Raw genomic sequence first — 17,977 nt, forward strand, 5'->3', positions numbered from 1 at the left:
TATTGAACGGGGGTCAGCTTTACATTTCTCACAAATATGAACCTAATTAATTGATAGGCTAAATCAGGGGTGCCCAAGTCCGGTCCTCGAGAGCCCCTATCCAGCTTGTTTTCCATGTCTCCCTCCGCCAACACACCTGAATCAAATAATTAGGATCATTATCAAGCTCTTGCAGCGCTTGCTGATGAGCTAATAATTGCAAAGCAATAAAACTGCAACAAAAATGAATGGAATGAACAAAAAATATTTTTTTATAATGGTTCAAAATTATTTTTTTTGAACAGATCATGTGACTAGCACCATAGATGGTCATTTGCTTTGCACATAATAAAAAAAAAAAAAAAAAAAAAAAAAAAAAAAATTAGGGGAGGGCAATTTTATTTTTCAAATGATATTTTCTCTTTGATTGGAATTTTTTGGGGGGATTGAATGATTTAGAAACAAATGATCTAACCATAATATGGCCCAAACACAAAAAGGATCGCTTCAATCAAACTTTTTCAATGAAAAATTAAATGTTAGAATTCAAAATTTTCAATCTCAAATATTTTTTCGCATTCAAAAACATTTTCTATGGTTGAATTTCTTTTTTTTTTGGATTGAAGTGATTTTTCTTTTTGAAAATATATATTTATTTTGAAGCAACTTTTATTTGATTGAATAATAAGGACAAAAACGTTCTCGCCAAAACGTGGTCCAAACATGTATCAACATTACTTCAATCAAAAAAGTTGCTTCAATAACACCCCCCCCAAAAATCAAAGAAAATTGTTTTCACGTGCATTTTTTTTGAGTTTCAAATTTTTTTTTTCATTCAAACTATTTTTTTTTTAATAATTGAAGCGACTTTTTTGATTGAAAATATATTTTTTGATTGAAGCAACTTTTTTTTGGATTGAATAATAAAGCCACAAATCTACCTCCATATGGCTAATTTTTGACCAGGGTAACTACATTGGCACGACACCGGCAGGCGTACCATATTCAATGAATGACGATCTTGGCGAAAAATATTGCCTCAGCAGCCTGATTTAGAATTCCCCTCAAGAATGATGGGAAACAAAAAACGCTCATTGTCAACTTATTATTATAAATATTCTTGTAAGTTAATTTTATTGCTGAAACTGCGTTTCGGGGTCATCAACATGTTGTGCCCCCCTTGCCCCAAAACTCAAACTCCGCCTATGAGTTCTTTTGTCTAAAGGTTGTGCTACCAAGTCTGTGGCTGAGGGTTTTTGGATTTTTGTGCAAAATGATAATAATAATAATAATTAAAAAAAAAAAAAAAAAAAAATCTTTTTTTGGGGGTGTTTTTTCATTGCAAGCAAAATAAATGAAGATATTATTACCAAAGCATTTGTAATTGCAATCATTATTTGGGAGAAATTGAACATTATATATTCCATACCTTCCTAAAGTAGAATTTGAATTTCAAATCTTTCAGATGCACCTAATAAAACATTTAAGACTTAAAGGTCAGATATAATGCACGTTTTGTATGTATATAAATGTTTATTTCAAAACATGGAATGGTCCATATCATAAAATCCCCATAAATGTGGTTACAATTTGTCTATAATTAGATGGATGAAAAGTATTTTGTGTCAACATTTTAGTAGCACGCGCTTTTGTCGTTGAATGTAAAATATGTTATCATCCTTGTCATTTGTAAGATGCACTGTTTTCCTATGTTTAATAGCCTTCCAGTGATGTCCTTAGATCCAAAGATGGTAGCGGTGGTACTGTCGTAGTATTGCACATGAGCAGTTTAAAATGTACTGAAGTGCTGGAAGGAATCCACAAAAGCCTTCCGATATCTCTTTTTCCCTCTTTAAAAATAGATTGCTTCATTCATGTCCTCAGTCACGCTGGAAAAAAGTCCGTAGCCGCGGGAAGAAGGGCAAAGACGCCGCTTAGTGGTCGAAGAGAGCATTGAAGGACAATATTGTACTGAATTACATTTGAAAGCCTTGAAATATAGCTGATAACAATGATGATAATACATTCAAATTTAGTTATAAAGACAAAGATAACACAAAATGTTATCGTTGGACATATGTGGCTACCAGTAACATTGTACAAAAAGAGTAATACATACCATATGATTATTTTTTTTCAGTATTTCAATAGAATATAAAAAGATATGATTGACTGACAAATTTCCTTTATCGATTATAGATGTTAGAATTCACATAAAATCTTAAATCCATCTACCATTTACCCCTTTAATAGAAGAATATTTTTATGTGTAAAACACAAAATAAATAATCTCCCACAATATGTGAAATAAATAAATCTTTTAAAAATGAAGACATGTGTTTAAAAAAAATGGAGCGGGTTGACTTTTGGGAAAAGTCAATTTACTTTTTTGAAAGGGGGGGTGCTTACGCATTTTTCAAAATTTCAAAAATGGTCAAAAAACACCTTTGGGCCAAGGAGCGCCAGGAAACGTTCCAAAAACATGTCAGGACTCTCGGCACAGCCCAAATATGCCAAAAAAGTTGACTTTTGGGAAAAGTCAATTTTTACTTTTTTGTAAGGGGGGGTGGGGTGCTTACGCATTTTTCAAAATTTCAAAAACGGTCAAAAAACACCTTTGGGCCAAGGAGCGCCAGGAAACGTTCCAAAAACATGTCAGGACTCTCGGCACAGCCCAAATATGCCCAAAAAGTTGACTTTTGGGTAAAGTCAATTTTTTACTTTTTTGTAAGGGGGGGGGGGGGTGCTTACGCATTTTCAAAATTTCAAAAACAGTCAAAAAACACTTTTGGGCCAAGGAGCGCCAGGAAACGTTCCAGAAACATGTCAGGACTCTCGGCACAGCCCAAATATGCCAAAAAAGTTGACTTTTGGGAAAAGTCAATTTACTTTTTTGTAAGGGGGGGTGCTTACGCATTTTTCAAAATTTCAAAAACGGTCAAAAAACACCTTTGGGCCAAGGAGCGCCAGGAAACGTTCCAAAAACGTGAGGACTCTCGGCACAGCCCAAATATGCCAAAAAAGTTGACTTTTGGGTAAAGTCAATTTTTTACTTTTTTGTAAGGGGGGATGCTTACGCATTTTCAAAATTTCAAAAACAGTCAAAAAACACCTTTGGGCCAAGGAGCGCCAGGAAACGTTCCATAAACATGTCAGGACTCTCGGCACAGCCCAAATATGCCAAAAAAGTTGACTTTTGGGAAAAGTCAATTTTTTACATTTTTGTAAGGTGGGGGGGGGTGCTTATGCATTTTTCAAAATTTAAAAAACGGTCAAAAAACACGTTTGGGCCAAGGAGCGCCAGGAAACGTTCCAAAAACGTGAGGACTCTCGGCACAGCCCAAATATGCCAAAAAAGTTGACTTTTGGGTAAAGTCAATTTTTGACTTTTTTTGTAAGGGGGGGGTGGGGTTCTTATGCATTTTTTCAAAATTTCAAAAACGGTCAAAAAAACACTTTTGGGCCAAGGAGTGCCGGGAAACGTTCCAAAAACATGTCGGGACTCTCGGCACAGCCCAAATATGACAAAAAAATTTACTTTTGGGAAAAGTCAATTTTTGATTTTTTTTGTAAGGGGTGGGTGCTTACGCATTTTTTCAAAATTTCTAAAACAGTCAAAAAAACACTTTTGGGCCAAGGAGCGCCGGGAAACGTTCCAAAAACATGTCAGGACTCTTGGCACAGCCCAAATATGCCAAAAAAGTTGACTTTTGGGAAAAGTCAATTTTTGATTTTTTTTGTAAGGGGGGGTGCTTACGCATTTTTTCAAAATTTCTAAAACAGTCAAAAAACACTTTTGGGCCAGAGCTACCACAATATATCCAACAAGGCATTTCTTGAACACATCCAGTTTTAAAATGGGACATTTTGGTACTTTTGTATGATAAATCAAAATCTTTAGTAAGAAATCGCCTTTAGTTTAACTACAAAATGCAAATGCAGTGGAAAATGAAATTTGAAAGTGTATTAAAATTTTTGGAATGCAAACAACATTCTATGTATACTCACTGCCGTGCACACATACACCAGGTGGTGTTCATGCACTGGCCCTTGCGCTCTTAATCGAGTAAGTGCCCTTATCAAGGTTATTGAGTCATGATCATTATTATGTTAGTAATGCATGTGTCACCCAAGCGTAGCAGCCATAACCATTGTGAGAGCGCCCTCTGTCCTCCAAATGCAGAAACACACATCCTGTGTGCCCAACTGCCCATCATTTGTCAACATGAATGTGCAGCGAGGACACGAAGCCGGCACATTACTTGTCTCTTAAAGTGCCTGTGACAGCATAATTTAAAAAAAATAGCATTATTATGTAAATTAGAGCGCCCTCTGTCCTCCAAATGCGGAAACACACATCCTGTGTGCCCAACTGCCCATTATTTGCCAACATGAATGTGCAGCGAGGACACGAAGGCGGCATATTACTTGTCTTTTAAAGTGCCTGTGACAGCATAAATAAATTAAAAAAAAAAGCATTATTATGTGAATTAAAATCATATTTTGAGACGATTCAACTATATGCAACAATTTGGCAAAGCACAGATGAAAGAAATTAGTCTTTTTATCTGCTGTTTAGCCTTGCCTATCATTATAGCACTCTAGCGTCCCCAGCTGGATGATGACGTCGTCGGCAGGGTCACAATTTCAGCTGATTTAGAACTCAGCCCATTGAGGGGGAAGATTCAGAATGAGGAAAATTCGACACAGAGCAGCAAAATGTCACGATTGTTTCAATCTCTCTACTCCAATATTTTTACAGGATATTGTTTTTATATAAGTATTTTTTCCCCAATTGTTAAATAAATGGTATGGTCATGACAAATGAGTGTTGTGCTAAGTGAAATATGAAATATTAAAAATGCATTGATTCAGTACGACACGGCAAAATTACTGCATAATGGTTAAAACTGCCGACTTCTTGCACCTCCCGCATGGTATTTTATGCCACCTGGGTTAGTCGGCTTTTGTCAATTCCCTGCCCCAGCTTTGGAGATGGAGGAATGGGGCGTGACAGCGAGCCGACATGCTAACCCCAACCGAGCGGCGTTTCCAAGTCTTTTTTTCGCCTTTTGAAAACAAAAAAATCACACAAAACTAACCCGACTCATGTCAGACACAGCGACGGGTTTGATTGTCTTCCCCGATCGGCCAGCCCCCGGTGTTCGGCCAAATTTTTCACCCTTACAATACTTTTCTCCCAAAATTGTTGTGGCGGTGAATAAGCACTCTTTTACATTCAGTTGGACTCTCAATGTTATCCACAAGTGCTAAATAAACAAGTAACATCGTAAACATACATGTTCAACACGAATATGGGGAAAATTAAAGCTTAACGACACGGCGAAGATGTAAACAGTGAGAGAGCTGTGTGCAGTTGTTGTGTGCAGCTAACATAGCAGGATGTGTCTGAGGAGAACTTTTCTACATGTCCGCCCATGATCAAATGTAAGTATATGTTCCTTTATTTAAAGAAAGTTTGTAGTGTTTACATTGTGAAATTTCTGATGGGGTGCAAAACAAAATTCGACAGAACACCTGCGGAAAGCAAGTTACGGCTCGTTGTTCTGCTGCGGCTCCAGCTGACAGGCAGAGAGGGGAGAGAGGGGGATGAACACCGAAAATAGCGCATTCTCGGTAGACAACCTGGCCAACGCTGGAGCGGGGGGCCGCTCGGGGCCAAGCCGAGGAAAGCGCTATGTGGGTGGGCACGCGAAGAGGTCTAAGGGGGGTGTGGGACAAGCCGCCGGTCATGTATCCTTCTCGGTGGACAGGGAATATTGTCACCCACAAAATGCAAGCCATCTCCTTATTAAAACGTGTGCCATGATCCCAGTATTTGACAAAATACAAAACACGTAGTTTACTCACTTCATCAGTCTAATGGTCCCACAGTTGTCGGACTTGTTTTGGCCATTCTCCGCGCGGTGACTGGGAACTTTTTGAAACCCAAAAAGGCACACACACCTCCCCCTGGTGCAGAAACAAAAGCCTGCAGCACATTGGGCTGGTGTGATGCGAAAAATAAACCAAATAATACGCAAAATCAGCTGAATCCGCAGTCGTTCTGGATACTGTAGTATTGGCTGTATACTGAAGATGATTAGTCCGCTGACATCACATTCGCATTCTTCGTCAATCCACGAAGTTACTTATTTTCATGGCGTGGGATTAAAAATAACTGAATAAATATCGATCGCTTCCACACAAATCCAAGCGGTCCATTTCATTCAGGAGCATAAAATACCACGTGAAATATGAAATAAACATGCTTTTTGCTGTCATAGGCACTTTAAAAGGGCAAGAAATGCTGAGTGAGTTGGGAATAATGTACAATATATGGGAGGATTATTAACCCTTAGATGCATTAGTGGGTCAAAAATGACCCGGTGAGGTTGTTTTCTTGAAATATCTTCGGAAATGGAAAATTGTTATCAATTCGTATTCCAGGTATTCCTAAAAAAAAACATGTTTTTGATATAATGCCAAATTTTGGATGTACTTTTTATACATTTGAAGAAATTGTCATTTTTGTATTACTACCCTAAGCTTCCACAAGTGGGTCAAAAATGACCCACATGCATTTTCTATAGAATCCAATGGGAATCTTTCATTCTTATCAGCTTTGGCTGTCAGGAATAAATTTACCGTGGACCACACAGACTAGGTATGTAAAAAGTGACATCCCTTAAGAAGATTATTTTACACAGCAAGAGCTGATACTAAACTGTAAGTATTATGTCCACATAGTATTTTGAGTGTGTGTCTTTCATGACTCTTTTATTATTATTCATCAACAATTTAACCTACTTCATAACTAGCTAGCTAACTAAGGCTAGGTCCATACTAAAGATGCACCGATTACGATACTAGTATCGGCAGGGGGTGCCTATCCGGCCCAAAATGGTGGTATCGTTATCGGCGAGTACCAACAAAGACGGCGCCGATACCATTTACCGGTCCATTCTTATAACATTTGACCGCAGCCTTTTTTTTTTTTCTGCTGGCGCTCACTATACTTTGTCTCTGTGTTGTGTGATGACCTGTGAACACCAAGCAGCTATCGCTATTGGCCTGCTCCAGACCAATGAGAACGGGCCAATAGCCACTCCTGACCAATGACAAGGCCGCTTGGCGGCGCCGACATGGCGGCGGTCGGGAAATATTTCAAAATAGAAATCCCGTCAATTAAAATCAATGGCTGCATGCAAGATTTGCGGCCTGAAAGTTTCGAGATGTGAAGCTAAATCGGCCAGTTTCAATACCTCGAACCTGATAAAACATTTGAAGACGAAACGTGAACGAACACAACGAGTTTGAGCCTGCAAGAGCAGGACTGCTATCCAGAGGAAGGGCGGTGGACAGGTGCAACAATCTCTGGTCAGTTCACTACGTCATCTTTGTCTTTTACTTAAAGAAATGCTGCAGTAATTTTGGAACTGTTTCCAAAGTAGGGTTGCCACCTTTCAGAAATAGAAATAAGGGACCCCCCCTGAAAAAAGGAGGCTAATAGTGAGACGGGATGCTGTGGTCAATTATTATTACTTATAATTGTTAGCGTCCGCAAATGCGGAAACAAGGTTGGACCTCGAAGCGGACAACAAGCGGGGGATATGTACGAGGGTTTTATGACTGCAAACAAAAAATAACACGCAATCGCAGGATTGTAGAAATGACAAAAGGAGTCCGTGACAGCAGGTCGACGGAGCTCAATACTACAAACTCGAAGGTTAACTAAGACGATAGGCAGCGAGCCAAAAAGCCAAAATAAAAACACTCAAATACCTGCACAGGGTAGAGGTTACAAACGAGTGCAGCACACTAACAGAAAAAACCCAATGCAGGGGCGTAACAAGCAAATGTAGCGAGACTACAGTGCGAGATGTCAAATGGCGATCAGCAAAGCGAATATCTCGGCAGCCTTCTCTGAGCTCACCCGTGCTTAAATGCTGCGTTGATGAGCCCGCATTGGATTCAGGTGCGACGTCAGGAACGCCCCCACTAACAGCCCAGCAACAAAAAATAATCTAACCAGCAGCAGAATGTGACAATAATTTCATGAAAGTTGCACTGTTTGGCTTTTGAGAGGTTTAAAAAAAGTTTACTCAGTTCATTCAGAGTTTATTATTATGGACTTATTTTTACTTTCTTACTGTTGGGCTAGTATTTTACTTTGTACTAGTCTTTTTCCTATTTTGCAAAGGTAAGCAACAGCCTGACAAAGCCTTGATAGCAATGATTTCACATCCAATTATGTAGCTCTTTGGGGGGGGGGGGGGGAATAATTATATATATATAAACGGGGTGGTATCAGTATGGTAATGGTATCGGCCGATACTGCACAGCCAGGTATCGGTATCGGGGCTAAAAAATGGTATCGGTGCAACACTAGTTCATACCGCAGGTCCTAATGCACAATTCCGATTTTTTGGCATATGTTTTTTTGGCGTACCCGTTCAGACTGCCTTTGTCCATTGAGCCTGTTCAAGTATCACACATGTACTCTAATTCTCAGTCTGAGATGCGCTGAGCAAACTGGCCCGCATGCGCAGAAGCATAGAGAATTTTAATTGCTGTTAATTGCTGCATGAATTCCAATTTGGGGGACTTGACAGTTCCGACCGTAGCCACATTCTGGAAAAATGTGGCCCGGATGGGATTTTAACCACATACGAAAGTGACCTGGATGGAATTTGAAAATGGCCCACTTTTATGCGACCTTTCCCGTTCAGTCGAGTTGGAAAAACACAAAAAAATCGGATTCGTGCTAGATTTACAGCTGAAATGGTCCTACAGATTTTGGATGATGGAGAGGCAGTGACAGGGTTGGACTCAAGTGTCCGAAATTTCTGATTAGGAGGACCCAGACTATTGTCCAGGTGGCAGTGGCAGTTGTCCACCTGGAAATCCAACTGAACAGGATCAATCTGACTCATAAGATTCCACTTATGTGTCCTCTGAAGAAGAAAGTGTCCAAATCATGGCAAACATAATGAGTTGGTGTGGCTCTTACTAGAGAGAATTGCCTCCCAACCAGGGCAGAACACAGAGCCACAATATCCTCAGAAATCGGTCAGTGCCTCCACAAGGGCTTAGCCCCGCTGTCTCACCAAAAAGATGCATGGGAGCTCTTCATCATTGATGATAAAATACAAGGAAGGATGAAGTCTATTGCTGTTTTTTTTTTTTTTTTTTTTTCAAAAAAATGTTAATTGAATCAGAAAGATATTTCAAGCATGAAATCATTCTTGTGTGGCCCTAAATATAATACTAATTAATATAATTGATAAGTGATAATTTTTCACCAAAATGGCATAAAAACACATTGGTTCTAATATGGGTCATTTTTGACCCACTTATGGAAGACTGTAAGGTCCAGTAACTTGTGCATCTAAGGGTTAATGTAGAATTTGGGTAATGTGGGAATTTTTGTAATGCATATAAAGTTCTCAATGAGCTGAACATTTGTAGTATGAAACAGGAAAGTAATGTTGAACTTCTTTGCTGACTGTCTCATTGAAAAAGAATGGGGAGTTATATGAATGTGGGAATTTTTGAGAGATGATTGTTAGTTGGTTTAAATTAGAGGAAGAATGTAGAAGTGCTTCCAGCATTCACACAATTATATAACCATTCAAATTATTGGATGAATAGGAATGAATATCAAATTAAAGTCATAGGGTTTGAAATAGAAATTATTCTCACTTTTATTCACCACTTAGGGATTAATATTTTATTTTACTTCAAGTGTGCTCTTGCTGGTGTGCTTCTCAAAGCCAGTGGAAAAATGGGGTGTTTTATATTCGGATTTCTTTCTCGAAGATGTAGAAAATGAGCCTGTTGTATTTTGTCTCTAATAATTATGTCTTCCCGCGGCTACGCACTAGTTTTTTCTCCACCAGAAAAGGAAGTCAAATCAAATCAAGTCTCGCCCCCTGCGTCTGAATGGCTGGCTCTTGTCCTCTCCAAAGTGCTGAGAACACGCGTCAGGCTGACTTTCTGCCGGTCAAGACTCAGCGTGTTCCGAGCAGACTGGACGGCGCCGGTTTGGCCGAGCCGACTTCTGTCCAAACTGGCGGAGGAAGCGGTGCGCGACTGGCCGCTCCGTTCCTCCGTCGTGGTGGGGACCGTACGTAACTGGGGGGATCGCCCTCGCTCCAGGCTTTCAACTGTGTTCAGTTGACCGCTTCTTCCAAAGGCAATGTTCCCAGGAATGGCCTGCTGAGGCTGGTTGTTGAGAGTCTGATTGGTTCTGTCGGTCTGGGCGCCGCTGCTCTTGTCTGTGCTGATAGTTTGGACCTGCAACCGGTCCCTCTCCCTCTCTAGGCTGGTGTCTCGGCGCACCACCCCGCTGCGCTCCCTCTGCAGGCTTGTCTGGATCTCCGCTCTTCTGGCAAGGGCCTCCCTCAACTGGTTCCGGAAGATCTCGATTTTTTCCTGGAGCTCTTGGAGCTCCCCTTCCCAAAGGCCAGTCTGGCCTCCCCTGCCACCCAGAGGAGACAGCACCAATCCCGAGGACGCAAGCGCAGAAACGGGGCCCCCGTTGGCTTGGAAGCCCAAATTCCCCAGGCTGGGGAGACCCAAACCGCTGAGGCCCAACCCGGGTCGGCCAACCATACCGGGGCGTCCCCGCACCGAGGCGGTGTGGGTGCGCAGGCGGTAGCTATGGAGGGTGTCCAGATCAAAGTGGACTCTCTTTTCCTTTGGCTCGTGAGACGGTGATGAGGAGCTGCCGCTGTTTGCCGCCGAGCTGGATGCGGGGAGGGATTTGGGAGGGGACGGCGGCGGAGGTTGCTGATGCTGCTTCCTGTGAAGGCTGCAGTTCTCCGAGATGCAAGTAGAGGCGCTAGCGGACAACAGAAGGTGACCAAGGTTAAGAATTAGTCAGAAAAGTACACTGTCCCTACTGTGAAACTCTGACTAAACCAATGATTTAATATGCCTCAAACGTTTAAGATCAAGTCTGGTAGCCTCTTACTTTTGTTCAAGGCCAGTCAGTTCTTTGTCTTCGTCCTCATACGCCGTGTGGAGAGCTCGGTGAATTTTCTGGGAAATGATTAAAAAACAACAACAGAACACATTATTAAAACTTGTCTGACCTTGCGGAGATGACTGATTTGTTGATTTATGGCGACTGCCATCGTACACTCAGACGCAATGACAAAATCTCCAAATCTTTGCAGTGTCCATTCGGCTCGTAAATGTGCTAAAAACTGGTGACGATCAAAATCTCGAGGACAAGTTTGTCTTTGAAGGACTGAAGGAATTAGAGGTAGCCTCTAGAGAGCAAAGTGGCCAAGTTTTTTTGTCTTGCGAGGGTGATTTAACTTATTCACTGTCAAAGAGGTTTTTGTTTTGATGTCTTTGACGTGTTTTTCCACAGGGAGGGTTGAAGGGATGACCATTTGGACTGTGAATATACTGTATATACTGTGTATATCTGTTAACACTTTATTTGAACTCAGTGGCATAAGCCTGTCATAATTATGACATGACACTGTCATTAACATTAATAATGCTGATGACAGATGTCATTAAGTGTCCTAACCCTAACACAGTTCCTAAAATCTAATCCTAACCCAAAGACATTTGAAAAAAATCTCAATATTGCATCAAAAGTACCATCATTTACTAAATGACTCTCAATGACATCTGTCATAAGCCCTCATTCCTATTCATGACAGGTGTCATGTAATCACTATAAGAATATTAGGATTTTTTTTTTATGTCAATTGTATTTATTGTTTAAAAAAAAGTTTTCTACCTTATATTTTTTTAAATGCATGATCATATTTCAGTGCCATTGACATACAGTGGTATGAAAAAATATCTGAACCTTTTGGAACTTCTCCCATTTCTGCATAAAATCACCATCAAATGTGATCTGATCTTTGTCAAAATCACACAGATGAAAAAACTGTGTCTGCTTTAACTAAAAGCACCCAAACATTTATAGGTTTTCATATTCTAATGAGGAAAGTATGCAAACGTGACAAAAGGGGGAAAATAAGTACGTGAACCATCCCATTTAATATTTTGTGGCCTCCCCTTTGGCAGCAATAATTTCAACCAGACGCTTCCTGTAATTGCTGATCAGTCCGGCACATGGATCAGAACTAATCTTGGCCCATTCCTCTCTACAAAACTGCTGTAGTTCAGTCAGATTCCTGGGATGTCTGGCATGAATCGCTGTCTTTAGGTCATGCCACAGCATCTAATTGGGGTTCAAGTCTGGACTTTGACTTGGCCACACTACAACGTGTATGTTGTTCATCCGAAACCATTCTGAAGTTGATTTACTTCTGTGTTTTGGATCGTCTTGTTGCATCCATCCTCTTTTTAGTTTCAACTGTCCGGCATACAGCCCCATGTTTTCCTGAAAAACATCCTGATAAACTTTTGAATTCATTCTTCTATTAATGATTGCAAGTTCTCCAGGCCCTGAGGCAGCAAAACAGCCCCAAATCATGATGCTCCCTCCACCATGCTTCACAGTGGGGATGAGGTGTTGATGTTCGTGAGCTGTTCTGTTTTTCCTCCACACATGATATTGATTCTTGGCCATTGTTTTACATATAGCTGATGTGTGCACAGAGATATTGGACTGTGGCAGTTATTTCTGTAAGTCTTAAGCAGACACTCTAGGGTTCTTTTTGACCTCTCTGAGTATTCTGCGCTGAACTCTTGGCGTCCTCTTCAGTGGGAGAGAAGCAATAGTGCCAAACTCTCTCCATTGGCAGACAACTTCTCTGACTGTCAATTGATGAACATCGAGACTTTTAGAGATTGTTTTGTATCCTTTCCTAGCTTTATACAAATCAACAATCCTTGATCGCAGATCTTCAGACAGCTCTTTTGACCAAGCCATGATGCACATCAGACAATGCTTCTAATCAAGACATTTCTTACCAGGTGTGTGTTTTATATCATGCAGGGGAGCTTTTAACCACCCATCAGTGATTGGGGAAACACCTGACTTAAAATGTTTGGTAATAAAATGATTTCAATTTCTCTTTAAGTCTCCTTAGGCAGAGGGTTCACTTACTTATTTTTCCTCTCTGTGTAATTGTTTGCATGCTATCCTCATTAAAATATGAAAACCTATAAATGTTTGGGTGGTTTTAGTTAAAGCAGACACTGTATTTTCATCTGTGTGATTTTGACAAAGGTCATATCACAATTGATGGTGATTTTATGCAAGAATGTGGGAAATTCCAAAAGGTTCAGATACTTTTTCATAGCACTGTAGGCATCCAATCCTTTGATCACTGCCAGCCCATCTAATTCCAAAGAATCGGACGTGTATTGCCGTCAATGGCAGTATATTTTTTCACCAGGATAGTTTTTGCAAAATGTGTTATTTCTATAGGTGTAAGAAAAACCCTTAAAACTCCATTTGATACATCCTTTCAATAGCAATTTCAAAAGGGGCTTAACAGTACTCATTTCATCAGCTCTGAGATAAATGGAAATATGAATATATGAATTGTGGAGCACCATTATTCTCATCACACAGCCTTAAATGTGACGGCTCACAAAACCCGCATTCTATTTTAATCAAATTATCCAGTGAGATACTTTCATTTTAAATCATTGGCTGCCATTGACTGTGACAGACAAACCATATCTGCTATAAAAAAATTATAAAAGTTTTTACATTTATCACACAGTAACTTTGTCACTTTACCACTTAGAACACAATGAAATTAAGGAAACAGATCAACAACCTTAGTACTGCTGCAACTGCTTTAATGTTTTTAAATAAAGTACCTCATTGGCTGCCATTGGAGGCAATAGACATCCGATTTATTTTGACTGGGAGGGGCTGGCAGCCATCACAATGCCAAAATAGATTAGATGTCTATTGCCTTAAATGGCAGTGATTGAGTCAAATGTGCTAATATGCGATGCACAGTAAAAGCTGAACACCATTCCTCGATTTACTTGCGTTCACACTTGTAAGCAACACGAATCGCAAGATTTCACTTGAGACATCAGACTTCGTGCTTTGATACTGAGGCAGATTTTAGGATGCATGCTGCAGGCTGCCCTGGAAGGGTTACCCTTTTTTTTTTTTCCAAGGTGGAGTGTTAGGGGGCGGGAGGAATCCAAAGCCTTGATGTTCTTGTCACCACAAAATCTCTATTAATAACTCACAGCTATAGGCATCTCATTTAATGGCAGGCTATGCGTGACATTTACAACCTCCATTTTGTTGACTTTTTGTGGATGTCGCACACAATCAGTGTGGAGCATTTTCTCAGTAAAAGCCTAAAAAGCTGCATTTACAAACAAATAAGTAAATTGTCACAATATTAGGCTTTTCTCCCATTCTAAAACTAGATCAGACCTAAGTTAACAATAAAATGTTTTTGGCTGTGATGCAGTAGTTTGCAGTAGTGTCGCACTAAGATATCTTTACGAATGGAGAGAAGTATCAGCTTCAACAAAAAATTGCCAAATCCCTCTTCATTTTATGGCTTGGGTCCTTGAGCCTTTTGCATGTATCCTGTTACGAGACACATCTATGAAGGACCAAATGGGACAGAATGAAATACATAAATAGATCTTTAAATAAATACTTAAATGTGTCATTAATGAATGAAAATGGTAAATATATAAAAGTGTCATTAAACCATAGGCAGAGTTTGACTTTTGGGGCACGAGGGGCACAACACGTTGATGACCCCGAAACGTAGTGTCAGCAATAAAATGAACTTAAAAGAATATTTATAATCATAAGTTGACAATGAGTGTTTTTTGTTTCCCATCATTCTTGAGGGGAATTCTAAATCAGGCTGCTTAGGCAATACTTTTCGCCAAGATTGTCAACCATTGATTATGGTACGCCCGCCGGTGTCGTGCCAATGTAGTTACCCCAGTCAAAAATTGTATCCCCTGGGCGGAGTCATATGGGGGTAGATTTGTGTCTTTATTATTCAACCAAAAAATGTCGCTTCAATGTAAAAAAAAAAAAAAAAAAAAAAAAAAAAGTGTTTGAATGCAAAAATAAATTTGAAACTCAATGTGTTTGAATGCAAAAATAAATGTTAAACTCAAAAAACCCATTAAAAAATGCATGTGAAACCTATTTTTCATTGATTTATTATTATTATTTTTTTTTATTGAAGTCAAGTTTTTTTGATTGAAGCAACTTTTTTGACTGAAGTAATTGATGTGTTTTTGGGGCACATTTTGGCTAGGACATTTGTGTCTATATCATTCAATGAAAAAATAAGTCGCTTAAAAAAAATTATATTTTAAAAAAGAAAATCACTTCAATCAAAAAAAGAAAAATTTCAATCATAGAAAAAGTTTTTGAATACGAAAAAATATTTGAGATTGAAAAATTTGCATTTGAACACCTAATTTTTCATTGAAAAAGTTTTCAATCCTTTTTGTGTTTGGGCCATATTATGATTAGGACATTTGTGTCTAAATCATTCAATCCCCCCAAAAAGTTGCTTCAATCAAAAAAAATATTTTAGGTCAATGAAAAAAAATCATTTTTGAAAAAAAAAAAAGCCCCCCCCCCCCCCGAATGTTTTTTAAAATTATATGCAAAGCAAATGACCGTCTAAGGTGCTCGAAAAATAATTTTGACCCATTATAAAAATATATTTTTTTGTTCATTTCATTCATTTTTGTTGCAGTTTTATTGCTTTTCAACTTTTTTATATATATAGGAAAGTCAATTTTATGCATAATTTTATTTCCTGTTTTAATTGTCTTTAACATATTGATTAAATGTGATTGTTCTGAATCATTTTGAATGAATTGTATCTCTGCTCATGGATCTCCATGTGATGTAAAGCACTTTGAATTGCCTTGTGTTGAATTGTGCTACACAAATAAATTTGCCTTGCCTTGCCTAGTCCATTTAATTAAAAAACAAACAACAACAACAACAATTATTTTACTATTAATTATTTCTAGGGCTGCAGCTATCGAATACTTTAGTAATCAAGTATTCTACTGAAAATTCCATCGATTGACGAATCGGACAAAACATTTTATAAGGTAAAGAGCAATTATAAATATAAATGAGAAAACCATTCTTAGACAATGTTTTAGATGTACATTGTTGAAAACATCCAACAATTGCATCTCAGATAAGACTAGGAAAAAAAAACTTTCACTGCTTTCACTCAAAAAAAATTGATTTTTCTTATCTAAGAATGTTATTACGCTTGATAACACACATCACTTAAAAGTTACGTGTTTTTTCCCACGTGTTTCAATTGAATTTCCAGTTGTGTCAGGCTATTTTTAAGTTCTAGTTAAATTTAAGTTAGTCTAAATTGTAAGTTCTGATCGAATTTTGAGTTTTTGCAGTGTTCTAAATATATGTATGACACCTGCTGTATTGAAGCACATTGGGCACCAGTGCTACTTGGCGTTTTATCCATCAATGACTTAACGAGCTAAAATTGACAGTTAGCTTTATTACGTTTACGCTGTGTTTTTACAGATTACTGTCAATAAAGCCTGTTTGAAAATTAACTCATTCACTCCCAGCCATTTTCACCGGAGCAAGGCCCTTTGCTCCCGGCCGAATTACTGGATTTTGACTGATTTTGCAAGGCCCACAGAAAATTCTGTTCTATTGCTATATAAACATGGAACCCACCAAAAGAAAGATTAGACTCTCTTCTTTCAGCAGAAAAAAAGTTAGTTCTTATCTTTTTTTAGAAATCAGCATTACAAAATAGCTTAATTTGAGCAATTTTCCAATTTCCGATGAAAAAACAGAAATTGAGCTTTTTGTGAAAGCATACATTTCAAACATAACTTTGACTTTAACACAGCTATTTTTTTGCTTTAGTTACATCCCAAACTTCTGAATAATGTTTTCCTTTTACAAAATATCATAAACAACAAGACAAATCGAGCTTTTGATAGCAAAGTAACAATTTATTTATACTAGGGCTGTCAAATGATTAAAATTTTTAATCGAGTTAATTACAGCTTAAAAATTAATTAATCGTAATTAATCGCAATTAATCGCAATTCAAACCATCTATAAAATATGCCATATTTTTCTGTAAATTATATATATATTCTGTAAAATCAATTGTTGGAATGGAAAGATAAGACACAAGATGGATATATACATTCAAGATACGGTACATAAAGACTGTAGTGGGCATTTCACTCTACTGTCATTTACATCTGTCTATGCTGTCCTCACTCCGAAGCGTCTACTTTTTCCAAAGCTAGACAGCTAGTGAACGACGCCTTAATAATTAGACTTTTTCCTTTTTCATCTGATTTATTAACAAAATGACCTCAAACCATTGTCCTCTTTAGACCGTCGTAAAACTACAAAAAGTACACAAGCATTGCATTAGCAACAACATTAGCTTAGCACGCTATACAGGTTCACTAAACATAAACAAAAAGCGTCTCATACAAAAAATATAACATTTCGCTTACTAACATAATATGTACATTCTTTAAAACAACCATACTTATGGACAAATCTTGTCCAAGGATCATATAAGCACAACATTATCAGCCCGAGACGTCGTGCAGCCATAATGAACTGGCAAGAAAACAATAAACCATGTCGCAAAGCGACCACAAGAGTTCGTTGTTGGACAGCACAAAAACCCTTGCTGTAAAACTTACCAAAGGCAGAATACTTTCTGAGCGGGACATGTGCGTTAATTGCGTCAAATATTTTAATGTGATTAATTAAAAAAATTAATTACTGCGCGTTAACGCGATAATTTTGACAGCCCTAATTTATACATAACTAACTGAGAGATGATGCTGTTGTCACTGAGATGACGCTGTTGTCGCCGCGACAGCCGGGTAAAATTTTCCCTCATCACCGCCTGTCTCATAAAGATGGATTGTTTTGAGTCTCTGCGGGGTCTGCTCGGCGAGCAGCACGGACTCAACGGCATCTACCGCTGCACTGGTGGTCCTGGTCATTCTGCTCGGTCGTCCAGCGCCTGGCATACAGGGCGTCCTCTCGGTTGTTCTGCTTGGT

At 38.8% G+C, this 17,977-nt stretch overlaps 1 protein-coding gene across 3 annotated transcripts in view; it reads right to left on the reverse strand.

Annotated features, from left to right (window-relative positions):
• Positions 1 to 9,244: 9,244 nt before the first annotated feature.
• Positions 9,245 to 17,977, reverse strand: part of grin3ba (glutamate receptor, ionotropic, N-methyl-D-aspartate 3Ba) — a 285,743-nt gene continuing 277,010 nt past the window's right edge. For all 3 annotated transcript variants that reach the window (XM_057859841.1, XM_057859842.1, XM_057859843.1), the window contains exons 11-12: positions 10,958 to 11,025; positions 9,245 to 10,825 (exon numbers count right to left, since the gene is read on the reverse strand). In XM_057859841.1, coding sequence (XP_057715824.1) covers positions 9,901 to 10,825; positions 10,958 to 11,025 — 993 coding nt within the window. In that variant the 3' untranslated portion in view covers positions 9,245 to 9,900. The remainder of the gene's footprint in view (positions 10,826 to 10,957; positions 11,026 to 17,977) is intronic.

This window comes from Corythoichthys intestinalis, chromosome 15 (assembly GCF_030265065.1).
Source record: "Corythoichthys intestinalis isolate RoL2023-P3 chromosome 15, ASM3026506v1, whole genome shotgun sequence".
In the NCBI taxonomy this organism is placed as follows: Eukaryota; Metazoa; Chordata; class Actinopteri; order Syngnathiformes; family Syngnathidae; genus Corythoichthys; species Corythoichthys intestinalis.